At 43.9% G+C, this 16,183-nt stretch overlaps 1 protein-coding gene across 1 annotated transcript in view; it reads left to right on the top strand.

Annotated features, from left to right (window-relative positions):
• CCDC3 (coiled-coil domain containing 3) overlaps positions 1-15,978 on the top strand; it is a 41,609-nt gene extending 25,631 nt beyond the window's left edge. The window contains exon 3 of the mRNA XM_042872578.1: positions 13,506-15,978. Within this exon, the coding sequence (XP_042728512.1) occupies positions 13,506-13,781 (276 nt within the window). The 3' untranslated portion in view covers positions 13,782-15,978. The remainder of the gene's footprint in view (positions 1-13,505) is intronic.
• The last annotated feature ends 205 nt before the right edge of the window (positions 15,979-16,183 follow it).

The raw sequence follows: 16,183 nt of genomic DNA, 5'->3' as shown, positions 1-16,183 counted from the left end.
GTGATTCTGTGTGATTCTGTGTGACCAGGCATGTGTAGAACAGCACTCCACTTTCATTCACTTGACCAGGTGCATGCTTGCCCTGCAAGACAGACAGAAACAGAATAATCATTATTTAATGCCACATAGATTCCTCTATCCAGTGTTATAAACCTCTGAGAGCGCAGCCCTATGTGTGATCATCTACATCCCATTCTCCTCTCTTCAACAGAGAATAAAGTTTCAGCATGTTTAACAAGATTACCTTTGTCTTTAAAGAAGACTTAGTGCAAACTCTTGGCAAATGAGACATGTAGGCAGATTTCCAAAAGTGTCCCCATTTTGAGTAGGATCGTGATCTTTCCATCTCTGAAAATTCCTCCTGTCTATCTCAAAAGTGACACAGAACACACCCAAAACCCCTGGATGCCACTAACCTGTCTGACCCAAGCATTCACACCCTCTCCTTTCCTCTTCTTGGATAATGTGACTTTAAATGCCTTAATCTGTGACATGACTGAGAGGCAGATTTTGTATTACAAACTTTTATTGACTAAACTTCTAATTATTGAAAGCTCAACCTGTCATACACTCCAACGCTGGGCAATTTCTGCAGGATCCTTCCTGGAAAATGAGTTTCCAGATTGCTAGAGGCAGGGATACCATGGCAGACAATGTACAGCATTACCATTAATGGAAAACTGTGTGTTCTAGTCTCAACCTCTGAATTTGCACAGGGAAGCACTGAGATCACTCTCCATGAAACTGAAGAATCTGACCACAGGTCTTGGCTCCCCTATTTCTTCCATTCTTGCACCATCCAAAACTCTGAATATAGACTTTCCTAATTTTTGAATATATCAGCTCAGAGAACTCTCAAAACGACATATTTCCTGTTATGCCATTTAGAGAGAGGAAATGAAGCACGGGGAAACTAGTTCTTGCTTTTCCACTAACTGAATATTGCCCTTTCTGTAAAGGAGGCATCCAGTTCCTTTCTGCCGATTAGGACACTCATTTTATCTGCCTGCTTTGATTAGGTGTGAAGTGTGTGTGTTGCTTAATGAGAACAAGCTGTTCAGATAACACAGCTCAAAATAACTGCTGTTTTGCTGTTCCAAAATTACCATTGCCAAAAGACAACAGAAGTGTGCTAGTTAAGACAGTAAACTGGAGCCCAGGTCTGGATTTCTTCACAGTGCATTTGTTGTTATTGTTCTCTATTATTACTGTGATGTCAGATGTGTATGGTTTTGTATGGATGGTTTCTGGTGCAGATGTTATAAACTGCTACTGGCGGAGGGGTGGGAAGCAATTCAGTTCATAGAGTCATAGAATCATAGCATCATAGCATCATAGCATCATAGAATGGGTTGAGTTGGAATGGACTTTAGATATCATCTATCCAACCCCATGCCACAGGCAGGGTTGCCAACTTAGGCACTAGATCAGGTTGCCCAGGGCCCCATGATGATGTTCCATCCCACCTGATCTTGAACACCTCCAGGGATGGACCTTGAACACCTCCTGGGAAGACTGTGCCAGTGCCTCAACAATCTCATCTACTATTTGGGACTGTCCAGGTCCTGGCTCTTGTTATTGCTAATGGGGTGCAATACAAAACTGGTGAAGTATATTTATCTTGAGTGTCAGAGAACTGTAATAAAAACAAAATAAGTATCTACAGGATCTTCAAACTGTTAGAAAAGCACATACGCAAATGGTAGTACAGACTTACAGAGACACACTTGATACCTACCCATAAATATTTAGTCAATAATAAAGCAGACTTTACAGGAAAGAGCACGTGACAGCAGGATCTTACCAGAATTTGCAGATCACGAGGCAATTATTCACAAAAAAGCCAAGAAGAAAACAGGGTTGTGACTGAACATATTTCTCTTTCTAAGCTCAGAGGTGTCACTGTGCGCTCACTGTGCAGTGCTATGTAATTATCCCTCTCCAACACACTTATTAATTTAGGATTAAACAGCTGAGAGCCACCGTTGTTACACGAATCAGCAGCTGAGTGCATGCCTTCCAATTTTGGTTCTTCTTGGAGTTTACCACATGGCACTCATCAGCCTGGGGACAAAGTGTCCAGAGCTGCTATGGCTGTCACTTGAGCAGCTCTGCCTCCTTCATCACCTCTCAAAATCAGGCTGGGATGAGAGCTGCAGGCTTATGTGCACTGGGGAGACTCACCCTTATTTGGAGACCTTATTTTCTATGGACATTGTAAGCCATCCTGTCTGAAAAGCTTTTCCCTGTAGAAGGCATTAAGTTGCCCAGCATATATTTCTGTGTGTATATAAAGCATAGCAAAGCTAAAGAGAGAGACTTGAGTCATTAAATATGACTGTTTGTTGCCATGACCCAGCGTTTCTAGGGAGAATTCAAATGCTGGTTCAGGAGCAGGACCCTATTGGAGGGTTATACTGGAGTGAAGCAGCAGCCTTTGACTTCTATGGAAAGTAGAAATTAATTCCCTGAATGCTTGAGGCCATTTAAACTCAGGCAGGCAGAATCCCTGAAATATGGCACCCCAGAACCTTTCTATCGAAATCTGCCGTGATCAGAGCAGTCTGCTGCCCATGTATTGTATTCAGGTTGTCTGGAGCCACTCAGGATTTACAGCCCATGCAGCACTCGGAGCTGAGGACAGCAGGACGGGACTATCAGAGAGCAGCAAACTCATCAATCAGATTTTAGTGCCCTCAGTTTGTTATTTGAAGCTGCTGATTAGTCTCCCCAGCATTTTGCCTCCTCAGCTTCTCTCTCAGCATGCTGATGCTAGCCAGAGAGCACCTGCAGATTGTACATGTTTGTTTTGCCATTGCCTTTCCCACCCTCACTGAAGCTTTTCCACTTCACCTCTGTGGGAGCCTGTGCCCTGAGTTAATAACAAGCCCTGTTCTCTGCTTTGCCTATACATGTCATCACCTCTTGCTCTGTCACCTCTGGTGAGCATGCCTATCTTTAGTAGGCATGGGTGGTGGGTTGATGGTTGGACTACACGATCTTAGTGGGCTTTCTCAGCCTTTATAATTCTATTATTCTCTTCTGTTTGGAAGGAGCACAGCGACCAACTCCTTGCTGAGGTCTCTGGATTGGGTTGGGCTCGTGGTGTAACTCAGGAGCTTGGCTCCCTGCAGATGCAGATGTCCCTCATCAAGCCCCTATCCTTCATCCAGGCTGATTTCAGTGCCATTGCTCTTGATCCTGTTAAGGTTTCACATATCTCCATGCTTACTGGGAAAGGCTTTGGTAGAGTCCCTGTGCTGCTCCTGCCATGGCAGGGGCATCTCCAGCTGTTTGCATAAGCACCACACTGAGCTGTATCCACACTATTTCTAGTGCTCACTTTCCTTCTCTGAATGAGTTGTTCTGACTCATCCTCCAGAGGAATTTCTTTTTCTCCAGACTGTCAAAACAACCCATAAACCCAATGTTTCCTACTCAGGATCTAGGTTAGATGCATTAAGTAGGGTGATGCAAAGACTCTCTAAAGAGATGCACCAAATCCAGCCAAATGCAGGTTGGAGTGCGTCCTTTTAACCCCCCCTGCTTCCCTACACCCAAGTGGATGTGACAAATTAAGTAAGATTTCTATGGCCTTTCCCCTATCTGTTTAGGAGTGATAAGGAAGCCCTGGCTTCCCAGAAACATTAGAGGATGGCAGGTTGCCTCAGAACACCTACTTTTGCTCTTCAAAATCCAGAAGCTTTTCTGCAGCAGCAGTGCATGCAGAGTTTCCATCTGAACCTGTGGCCAAGAAAATCCTATCTGTTTGTAGAGGCAACTCAGCTGCAGCAGCTTATGTGAAGTGTGAAGCCAAAACATCCAGAGTGGAGGGATTTATAGGGGAACATGACTTTTATAGATGTTGTGTTACTTTAAACATTTGCCTTTCTCAGCATGGGTTTTCCCCCTGTGCATAAAACTTGCCCAAAGTATGATATATGTGATAGGAGGAGATGTGGACACCACTTAAAGCAAATGTCCCTGCTTCTGTGACTGCACAAGAGATGTCCCTGAATGCATTATACTCACACTTTAAGCATTTGCATATGCCCCTGCTGGGATTTGCTCTGCTTCTCTCTCTCCATTTGGCCTCAGAAGTGACATAGGAGCAAAAGTTTATGGATGTGCTGGCTGGGAATAATAAGCCCAGAGATGGGGAAGTAGAGGGGCTGGAAGACGCCTGCTCTCTGACTTCTCAGCATAGAGGATATAGGCACTCAACATCCACGCTCTGAACCTGTTGGTTGTATAACAGATTGCTGGCATTGCCTTACTCACAGGGGGTTTTGAAGTCTTTGTCACCTCAGTCAACCTTGTTTCCACATTGCTCAGCCCCTGTCTTCTCTCACCTCATTGCTCACAAATGGAAATAGTTTTAGACTAAAAGAGGAGAGATTTAGACTGGATATAAGGAAAAGGTTTTTTAAAATAAGGGTAGTGAGGCACTGAATTGTGCTATCCAGAGAAGTATGTGAGTGCCCCATCTCTGGAGACATTCAAGATCAATCTGGATGGGGCTCCAAGCAAACTGATCTAACTGTAGGTGTCCTTGTTCACTGCAGGGGAGCTGTGACAGATGCCCTTTAAGAATCCCTTCAAATTCAGTTCTATGATTCCGTGATTCTGCAATCGCATGGCTCTTGAGCTTTTGTGGGACTGCAGGCACAGCTGATCTGCAGACACACAGGCTCTTGGTTCAGCCACCCCAATCCTGCCACCACCTATATCTCCCACTCTTTCGTACTGCGGACAGCAATGGTTAATCTAAACGTGAGCCAACAGACATCCAGGCAGCACCTACCACTCCAAATCATTGAACACCTCTGCTGGGGCCTCCAGAGAACTCCTACAGGCTGTAATACGTTGCTCTGAAGTAAGTCACGCTTAAAGCAAACATTCACTGGAAACCAGGCTGCCCAGGGAGGTTGTGGAGTCTCCTTCTTTGGAGATGTTCAAGACCTGCCTGGACGCCTACCTGTGCGACCTGCTGTAGGGAACCTGCTTTGGCAGGGGGGTTGGACTCGATGATCTCTGGAGGTCCCTTCCAACCCCTACAATTCTGTGATTCTGTGATTCTGTGATTCTGAATCCGGTGTAAAGTTGGTCTAAACAAATACAGTGCTCATCCAAATGAATATTGATGAGGATAACTTGGTTTCCGCACCAGTTGATGCTGGTTCTTAGCTTAAGCCGCATCTAGAGTTGCAGGTAACTTGTGATAGAATGAGAGGCCCTAAGTTGCACCAGGGGAGGTTCGGGTTGAGTGGGATTGAGTTGTAAGTTGGAGTAGAGGACCTTAGTGGTCTTTTCCACCTTCAATGATTCTGTGATGCTTCAAGGGATGATATATTTGAAAATATCATACTTCCCTCAGTGTTTTCCTGTTAAATAAGGGTGCACATTTAACAGGACCATTAAATTAACTTCCCAGGAGCTATTGTAGCATGGGGAAGAGGTGAGCTCATTCAAAAACCAACACAGACATTTCAATAGCAATAAGCAGTGCATAAACTGCCATGCACTCTGATCAGCCGTGTCCTGTTTCCCTGTGTTCTCATCAGTCAGAGGGAAAGACACAATCAATTTTGTTTCTGGTCTTGCCAGTTGTATCCTTTCCTTGATATTTAATTAACTCACTGTGTATATATGTAGGGGGAATGGTGACCTAATCCTACTGAAATACATGCCAAGCAAAACAAGGTTAGGTATAGACATGGTCGCACAGCAACTTTCAATTAGGGAACAATACGCTTGAGGTAAGGTATGTTGGCAAAGTAGTTATAGGCATATCAGGGCTAATTAGCTTCATTGTGACAGTACTAATACCTTGTGGGGAAAAGCTGAGTTAGAAATTAAAGTGGATTGCGAGTTTTGGAAACTTTGATATCTGTGGAATTGGAATGTTTTTGTACAAGCTACAGAAAAATAGCCTATTTGAGAATTTTGAAGCCCAACTGAAACTTCTATGCTAACTCTGAGACAAAAATGACTGGGAAAAAAAAAAGCAACAATTCAGTTGTTATCAAAATTCAAGCTGAGCAAAATGCAGAAACCCATGAAGCAGCACAGCTTGTGAGGCAGACCTACAAACTCATTCATTCTCCGCATCTAAATTGCTTCCAGCAGCAAAGATGTGTTTCACAGAATCACAGAATCACAGAATTGTAGGGGTTGGAAGGGACCTCCAGAGATCATCGAGTCCAACCCCCCTGCCAAAGCAGGTTCCCTACAGCAGGTCGCACAGGTAGGCGTCCAGGCAGGTCTTGAACATCTCCAGAGAAGGAGACTCCACCACCTCCCTGGGCAGCCTGTTCCAGTGCTCCGTCACCCTCTTAAGCTCAGCAAGGTTGAGCTGGGTACTGCACTTTTAACTTCACTGTCATTTGCTTATAACTAGTCAATTAAGAACCAATGCAAGGCATTCCCCAGGAACAGGAAATATCAGGAATATCTCCTAGTTGTGCCAGTGCTCAGAAGGAACCAGAGGACTGGATTATAGCTGTGCTGCCAAGCTTTAGAGCTGGTTTGTCCTCTGTGTGTGTAACCCCTGTGATGGAATGGGGAGAGCCAGGAGCAGTGGCGTGGCTGCTCTGTGCCTTTCCATGCACTTGTCCCCATGGTTAGTTATTTCACTGCCCACTCAGGGTACTTTTAATGAAGAAGGGACACAGGTCTCAGCAAAAATGCTGTTGAGGTGGAAATCATAGAATCAACCACTGTGGAAATCATAGAATCATAGAATGGCCTTGGTTGAAAAGGACCACAATGATCATCTAGTTTCAACCTCCCTGCTATGTGCAGGGTTGCCAATCACTAGACTAGGCTGCCCAGAGCCACATCCAGCCTGGCCTTGAATGCCTCCAGGGATGGGGCATCCACAACCTCTCTGGGCAAAAAAACCCCACAACTCTCTGGCCAAAGAGATGGACCCCTGGAGTGGCCATGGGACCCTCCCCTCCCCATGCCCTGCTCCACCTTGGACACCCATGTGCAGCCCAGCCTTGAGCTGGGAGGGTGCTGGCAATGCAGGAAGCGCAAGGTATGATGGGACTGAGCACCAAGCACTGAGCCCAACACTCAGCCCTTACTTCTGCATCTCCAGAGAAGCAAGGAGGAGGATGGCTGCTCCTGCTAAACTACTTAGATGTGGGACTTGGCCGCTCCCCTCCCAGATCCACCACCGCATTCCTGTGGCATCTAGGGCAAATTGCTGAGAGGAATGCTTTCAAAGGAAATAAGACAAGTGTGCAGCCCTTCCATCTCCAAGCAACTGGAAAAAGCAGCCGGCTGGCTCCTGGTGCGCATCTCTCACCCACACAGCTGCCTGTGTTCAGCAAGGAGAGGGAAGGGGCTTGGAGGTGTCCCAAAGTGAGGTCTTGCCCTCATGACATCTTTTTCTCTTCCTAGAGACCCTGTCTCCCACTGGCTGTGCAGGGAATTTAAGGATTTGCTGTCAGGACTGACTTATCTGCTCACTTGGCACCAGTGAGATGCCTGTGGTAGGCAGCCTGGCTCATACTCTGCATCTTTTTTTTTCCTTTCCTATCTTCTTGGTTTGTATGGTTTCTTTCCTCTTTAAAGCATCTCCTATTTCCTTTGCAAATACAAGGAATAATTCAGTTGGTTCTTTCCTGGGTGCTGACAGTGATCAAGGCAAGTATCATGGAGTCACATTACCACCATCATCCCCCATCCCATCAGAAGGGACTGGGTCAGGCTGTCACCTGGTATCTTCACATCCTCCCCCTTAGCAGAATCCCAGGCTTCAGGACTCACTTTATCCAGGGGAGGCAGAGCCCAGGTGATGCTCTGTGTGTAGTTTTGGAGCTAGAGACCTCTATCTAGGTATCTTCAGTGCTGAAAGTATTTTTATTATCCCTAAAGCACCTCCAATCCCCCTTTTGTCCTCCAAAATCATCCTAGTCTGGCTGCAGAGAGTCAAGGGCTGCAAGTTTGAAGGGCAGGGTTTTAAAATGGATGCTTGCCATACCCACTGATGATGAGAGCCATCAGATATTCAGACACCTTGCCAGAGAGGAAGGTCTGGTTTTTCTTCATTGTGGGGAAGGATCTTCTTTGAAAAATCTGTTGTTCAGCTTAAGGTCATTGCTTAAAAAAAAGCTCTGAAGGAAAAGAATAGATTGCAGGTGTTTTTCCTTCTGAAAAATAATCTTCCCAGTAAATTAACCATCCTGTGTGCTGAGTTGGTACTTGGTGGAGCTGCTGGCACTCAAGTTTTACGTCACAGCTTGTAAATACCATAACTTTTTCCAGGGAGATGGTCCACGGTCATCTGCTCAGGGGAATGTCAAGGCACAGCATCAGCCAAGAGACCTGCCAAAACATAGGCCAAGAGCTGCCCCAGCAGGCCCTTGAGTGATTCTTCAGGTGGTTTTCCACCAAGCAGCAGCTTGACGCAGACCAGAACCAAGAAGGCTGCTTTAACAGTGCTCTGATTAGAGAATATGGGTTTACTTCTGTTCCTCCAATCTCCAAATATCCTTATGCTGCCATTGCAGCTTCCCCTGGGTAGCTGGTGATGCCAGCTACCATTTCGTGGCTTTCTGGATGCAATCCATTTCAGTCTATGCAAGTTACCTAGGCAATAGAAAGGGTCCCAGAAAGGGGGCCTCTCAAGGTAAGTGTATAAGTCAGGCTAGAAGTTTCCCTTTTGACATGGCCATTTGTCTCCATTGATGATTGGGAATGTTGAGATTACATGTCCTGACTGGCTGCCTATTAGAGGTTTAAAATGAAAATCTGCCTTTAGCGAGCAGTGGAATGGGAAAGAAAGAAAGAAGGAAAGACATTGTTTGCAGTGCCAAAACATGTCGTGGTGGCTGTAGGATGGCAGAAGCTCTGCAGACAGTGCCTCTTATCCCACTGAATCTCTGCTTCTGATAGTTTGAATTAACTGATAGCTTATGCCACAGGCCTTATACTTCCCACAGTAAATAGAATCATAGCATCATTAAGGTTGGAAAAGACCACTAATATAATCTAGTCCAACCATCAACTCATTACTACCATGCCCACTAAATCATGTCCATTGTGCAGAAATGCTGATCCAGTTATCCTTAGAATAGGCACCACCATTTCTTTTTCTACCCAGGTCGTACTTACCCTGGTGTTCTGTACAAAGCAAAGGAAGGAAATAGCAGTTTATTCCCATTAATGACAGTGCTGCTGGATTTGCCTTCAGACCCTGTTTCAGAACCTCTGAAAGGTGCAGCCTTGCAGCAAGCACTAGTAGTTTAACCAAGCTTCCCCAACACGATAGTTTAACAGTGCTGACAAGGGCTTTTCCACACTTCAGCAGGAGCATTATTCTTGGCTGAAAAGCCCCAGTAACTGGAGGTTAAGTGACTCCATCCCAAACCCCATCTGGCAGAGGGTTGCCAGATCCCTCCTCCTACCCCTCACCACATCAACTCTCTGTCCATCCAGCTTGCTTGCTCCCACTGAACCTGTCCAAAGAGGCCAAACAAAAGGAGAAAGTGATGCTCACAGTCTGAAATTTGGCAATGGCAAGGTATGGTTCAAAGGGAACTGCTGCTGCCAGGAGAGACAAGGTTTGCCTGCTTGAGCTGTGTCATGTCCCTGCTAGTTTCACCAAGAGCTTGTCTTGCTGAGCACACAGAAGGGCTTGGGGAAATAAATCCTGGTGGAGTTAAAAAAAAATAAAGAGCTATGTTTGGCTTCAAAGCCCCTCTTGAGAGAATGCATGAATTATGGCTCTGCTGAGATTAATAGAGCTGGAGCAACATGCTTCATGTTGCATAAGGTTTCAGTTTAAGATGTTTTATATAACATTAACAGTGGTAAAGCACAGAGCAGTGAGGCAATGTGCAGCAAATTCAGACCTTTACCTTTGCTGCAGGACAGATTTGCAGAAGGGGAGAGAGAAAGGAGAGCAGGGTGGGGTTGTGATGAACTGCTGGGGTGCAGTGTGCAGGAGGCTTGGCAACAGAGCAGAAAGACTGCTTCCCAATCTCAGCCTTTGGGCTGTGTCTCCAATGGATGCTCCCAACAGGTTGTGTTAGGGTGATGATCGATCTGGGGTGCTGAGGGAGCATCCCATGCTAGTGCAAGCACAGTCAGCAGTATGGGTCCTGAAAAAATTATGGGGACAAGAAACCAAAGTGACTTATCCCTGGGTCTTTTAAAGAAATGTCCTGCTCATGCAGGGGAGATCAGGTCTTACAGACATGCATTTAAAGATGTTCCCACGGTCATCTTGGCTGATGAAACACAACAGATATCCATGTCCAAAAACTCTGTTTGATGTGAAAGATATTTTTAGAAGATCTCAAATGAAAGATTTCTCCATAATCATGGAGTCATTAATGTTGAAGAACACCACTACGATTATCTAGTCCAAATGTCAACCCAACTCACCATGCCCACTAACTCATGTACTTCAGTGACACATTTACACTTTTCCTGAACACTTTGAGGGATGGTGACTCCACCACTTCCCTAGGCAGCCTGTTCCAATGTCTCACCACTCCTTCTGAGAATAAGTTTTTCCTCATATTCAATATGAATCTCTCTCTGTGCAACTTAAAGTCTTTTGTCTCTTGTCCTAAATGGCTCTCCAGTGCTCTTTAGCAGTGCAACCCATTGGGAGTATTGGGAGCCAGCTAGATCTCAACTCCTCTTCCTTCAGTAGATGATGGTCAAAACTTGGGTACAACTGCTGTTTGAGTGACTTGAGCTCAGCAACACTGATTCCAGCCATGTATGGACAAATTGTGTTGGATGAACACTACCATCATGCCTTTGTCCGTGGAAGTTTTCCCATCCACTGTCTCATTCTAATGACGCTTACAGAAGGCAGATGTGTGTGTCTGTCAATCAGACAGAAATTCTTACATGTGTCGATTCAGACTATCTAGTAAAGGGCTCACATGCCTGTAATGTGACACTCCAAAGATCAGTTTGATGTAATGCAGTGATGATTTGTTTGGCAGATAGACTGACTGTGTAAATCATCTAGATGTGGTGAAACTTATGACCGGGTGTATTTGTGACAGGATGTTTCAGACAAATGCTTGAATATATGTAATTTGTGGTTCCACAGCTGTATGCTGTCTGGGCTAAATCCTAAGGATGTGTGTGGATCTTTTTGTGCTACCTTTTTTGCTACATCTTCTTGTTCTGCTCTGGATTTGTTTAAATACCACTGAGGATGTGCTTGCTGACCCAACTGTGGAATATACAAATAGAGATGTCCAGAACAAACAAATCTTCTGTAGGTCCTCTCATAATGTAACTTCTGAAGGAAATCTTGAAAAATAATTCACAGATTTGTCTAAAGAACTGTCTTCACTTCCCAGGTCTATGGGCATATATACCTTGTTAAGTACAGCAGTTCAGACTTATTGCTTAACTCTCTGCTGCTGATTCTCAAGTGACTTAGCTTGCTGGATGTATCCAGCAGTATCTTGCAGTATCTTTTAAATGTGATGTCAAAAAAAAAAAAAAAAAAAAAAGAGGAAAAAAACTCTCTAGTGTACTTGGCATGACAAGCTGCCGTGGGGAATGGGAGCATGAATCGTTCCTAGAAAAAGAAAGTCAGTTCCTAGTAGTTTTAGCAATGCTTTTGGATTAAAGCTTGATCTTGATGTTCATCAGTGCAAACTCTACACATTTGCACATACGGACTCGCGAGACTGGACAAAATGGGGTGTGAAATTCCTCTTTATAGATATGCTCGATAGGAAGGACTGCCCAAAGTGGGGATATCTCAGCTGGCAATCAACAAAAAGTTTCGAGTAGCAACATGAACCAAGGGCTGGCTTACTCCTTACCTATTTATTCCTGGTTAATTACACTGGCTGGACTGAGCTCCAGTCTGTCAGATTTACACAGTTCTCAGCATCAGATCTAACAGTTTAAAAATAACTTGAGTGCACCCATGTGAACCGCAGCTCTGGCAGCAGCAGCAGAGGTAGGACAGCACTCACATCTATACACGATCCTTACTGCAGAGCCTGTGAAAAACACTTTTGCAACCAGCTGGTGAGAATGTATGGACCTCTCCTTGTTTTTCCACACATAGAAGGACCAAAGGAGCTCATTTTTCAGCTAGTTGTCCTGTAATTTCAGGTAGGCATCCTATTATTATTAGTGAGGCCCTACCTTTTGCTTGCCCTGTTGGTAGGCAAAGTTGTGTGGGACTTAATTTTTATACTTGTGTTGCTCCAGTGTTCTCTTTGGACATCTCCAGGTAATTTAAACATTAAAACACTGTCTTCAGGCTGGAGAGTGAAGATCCGGAAAAGGAATGGTGTAAGCAAATAAGCTGTCTGGCTTTCTAATAGTTTGTGAGGAGTTTCTAGTATCTCTGCACAACTGCCCAGCCTCTGCTGACAGGGGACAAACCTCAATGGTTTGGGAGTGCCTCTAGAGTGAGGCTAATGCCATCCTTGATGTCAGCTACCACACGTTGCCATTTCCTCAGCAACCAACCCAGGTAGATGTGATTGGGTTCAAACAACGGCACACTTCAAGTGCATGAATTTACTGGACTCTGTGATACAGCTATCACTACATGCCTGTCCCCCAGTACACAATGAGAAATGCAGCAAGTCCCTTAGGAAGTGAAATTCCCTCCTGCAAACATCTTGTCCACCCAATGGTCTCCTGTGTAGGAATTTAAATTCAAGATAAATTCTACTTGAAGCTTTGCAAGGGTTTGGCAAACACGACAGCCAAGAGGTACCTGCTGTTTTCAAACAGCTCTTGGAATGAGCTGTGATCAAAATCAAACTCTCCCCCGTTCAGTGCAATTTCTGGTCTTCATCTGTGAACTTACAGTCTTCCTAGTGTGCATTTATAAAAGATTCCTGGTGAGAGGGTAGTCAGGGTAAGCACAGCCCTTTCAGCAAAGCCCCATGGTTCTTTTGTACAGGAAACACGAGCTTATGGCTACTGGAAGCAGTTGCTCTGTTTACCAACCATGGTTTTTGCTGTTGGGGGTTTCCAAAGCAAATGAACTTTTAGTCATCAAAGTGGACTCCCTCCCTCTCTTTCAGGTGAAACTACTACAAAGAAAGGTAGAAAGAAACATGCAGTTCTTCATCACCACACAGAGGATATACTTGTTTGCTTAGGTTCTCTGTCAGTTCCAAATGTTCTGCCAGAGAAAGCCTATCTAGGCTTTTGAATTCCATTTTTAGATCATGAATAGGTCAACCTTCCTCCATAAATTCAACTTAAATTCAATGGGCTCAACAGGTCTTTCAAAGCAGCTCCAAAAAGACACTGTGAACAGTTAGTATCATTAAAATCTACAGTTTTGCATCTTAGCTGAACACAGAAGTGAAAGCAAAGCTTTTAGTAAAAGAAGTATAAAAAAAGTCAGTAGAATTTCAAAAAAGCTGTTGTACTTTTGAAGAGTTGTGAAGTCCTTTGGGGAACACCTGAGTAAACCCTTACTTGAATAAGCTTTTGTGTAAAGCTCATCTGTTCCTATTTCATTTCTTCTGTCCCCTCAGCTCATGTGCTCCTCAGTCCAGAAAGCCCTGTTTGAGGAGGAGGACAGAGTGAAGAAGCTGCAGCAGAAGGTGGCAGCGTTGGAGAAACGCAACAAACAGCTGCGAGATCGGGTGAAGAAAGTCAAGAGGTCTCTCCGGCAAGCTAGGAAAAATACCAGGCACATGGAGCTGATGAACCGAAAGCTCAGTGAGAAACTTGCCTCTGCTGGTGGTCAGATCCCCTACATTAACTCTTTAAAGCAGGAGAACTCACATGCCACCTACCTTAAAGTATAATGCAAGGGTAAGAGCTCAGGCCAATGACAATGGCAAATTTTGTCTGTGTTAGATCAGGATCTGGCCCTTACACCTTGTCTACACTGCTTCAAACCTTGCATGGAAAGTGAATCTGAACTTGCTCTAGACACAGTGCTAGATTAAACAGGAATGCAAACTGGATTTGTCTGGGTATTGGAGGAACGGCCCAAAACCAAGTCCATGGTGTTCTGGGTAGACATAGGGCCAGGTTATAATATAAAGCACATTGTGCTTCTTGGTCCTCTTCCCCCTGCCTCTGTCAAAAGCCCTGTGGTGGGGTGGGTGTGATGGAAGTTCTGGCAGGCACGTGACATGGGAGCAGCTCTAGGGATCTGATGCTAGCTTACCTTTTCTACATGGACTGGGCAAGCAAGTGGATGTACAGAGATGAATGCTGCAGGAAGGATGCAGGCATAAATGCTCCTTGCTCCATCATGATCCCCTTCATTGTGCCTTATGCTTGATTGAAGACTATATTCTGTATATGAGCACAGGCTATGTCCAGGACGCATAGTCAGTTTGGGCCCTTATTCAAAATGAAATGCAAACGTGCCCAAACTGTCTTAAGATTGTGTGAATATTAAGTATTTCTTAATATTCTGAAGAAAAAAAAAAAAAAAAGAAAAGAAAAATCGAATACTTTTCATTTTACCAGGACATGCCTTAAGAGTCGTAGTAACTCCTTCAGGTGCCTTTAGTGTTGCTCAGCCAATGGAGCTGGAGAGCTATCAATCTGAGTCTGTGTCTAGGACCTAATCCAGCTCCTACCATCAGGAACGGATTTAAGCCTAGATTTAGTGGGTGCTGGATCAGGTCTGATGGACGATTTCAGATCCTGTTTTCAAGCAGGTTTAACTTACAGCGTGGACAAGGCTTCAAGTTTTGTAATCACTGTTTGAGGTATAAGGGAGGTTGCTGGGCAGCCTCATTTAGTTATGTTTAGATACTGTAGAGATCACATCAATATCAACAGGGCATTAAAAATTAAGGTAGTTTATATATGTATATATTCTAAAATCCTATAGAAAATATTTTTTATTACACATTTGATATAGTCTAATTTCTTAAAATATGAAGCAAATTCCATTTCTTGGTTATCTCATTAGAAAAGTCCATCTTGCTCTTTATTAGACATCTACAAAACTGAATTCTGTTGAAGCATCATAGGTTAAGGCTCAGCAACCACGACTAATATATTTTTCAGCTATGTTAATGTACCAGAGGATGTCTTTGGTCATGATAGTTAAACAACCTTCCTTCATAACAGGGCATAAGGAATAGAAAATGAAAGAAGAGTTTTTGTGTCTTCTTTCCCTTCTCAAAATAGTTTTTCTTTCCCCAAGCATGAGCCTCAGGAGTAGATATGTCTCATGCTTTTCAACAGAGCAGAGAGTCCTTGCTTAGCATCAGGCAATACTGACAATTTACCAGGGCTAAACCTGATTTATACATGATAGACCAATCCAGATGAACTTTAACATAGAGGAAAGGTCCTCAGAAATAACAGTGTGGAAACCACTATGCTGCTCCTAACTCTCCAGGCTTTGCCAGATCACTGCATGGTCTCCATGCTGTTTCTCAGAGATTAAAAATAGAGTATATCCAGGCTGCAGCCCTGTTGGACTGTGCTTTAACTATTCCCACATTTAGGAAAAGCCCATATCAGCTTTCAGCCATGAGCTTCAGTCCAAGCTAAGCTCAGAAGTTAAGACTTGCTTTGGCTTTTAAGATGCCGCTGAGTTTAATTACCTTCCAAACTTGCTCCTTTTGGAAATAGAGTTTTCCCTTCCTCACTCCCCTCTTGAAATAATATTGGCATTTCTTAAGATTCTGACTCCTCCATAAGCTTCAAAGGCTTTGCCTACCAAATCAGCACAATTCCAGCTGCTTTATGCTGTAGTCAGCAATGCTGTTTCCTGAGAACTACAATGGACATAAGGCTTCCCTAGAAGCCATCAAGAGGTTTTAACTCTAAAATGTAAATTCATAGGAAAGTATCTAATTTTGTTTGTTTGTTTCTGGTTTCTACACTGCTGTTTGAATAAGTTAACTGTTTTTTTCCTGGAATAGGTATTCAAAGCTTGTGGGTTCTGTTGTTTGTTAATAAAAGTATTCCCCGTTATTCATTCATGTTTTATAAATGGTTTTATAAAGCTGAGAAAGCATAGTTAATATACTTATGTCTTCACTATTTTTACAGTTTTCCCAAACATAGTGTTGGAAACATTCTCATTTGGCTGATTACTTTTTTTAACTGATGAAAAGACTGACATTTCCATCCTATTTCACTCTAGCTGGAAAAAAAAAAAGAAGTAAACCATTTTGTTTTCCTTATCAGTTTTGTGAGAATTTTGTTGCTTTGTAAAGAAAGCAAAAAGAAA

Source organism: Lagopus leucura, unplaced genomic scaffold (assembly GCF_019238085.1).
Source record: "Lagopus leucura isolate 7727_CA_CO unplaced genomic scaffold, USGS_WTPT01 Super-Scaffold_100008, whole genome shotgun sequence".
NCBI classification, from domain to species: Eukaryota; Metazoa; Chordata; class Aves; order Galliformes; family Phasianidae; genus Lagopus; species Lagopus leucura.
This window is presented reverse-complemented; position numbering and strand designations above follow the sequence as displayed.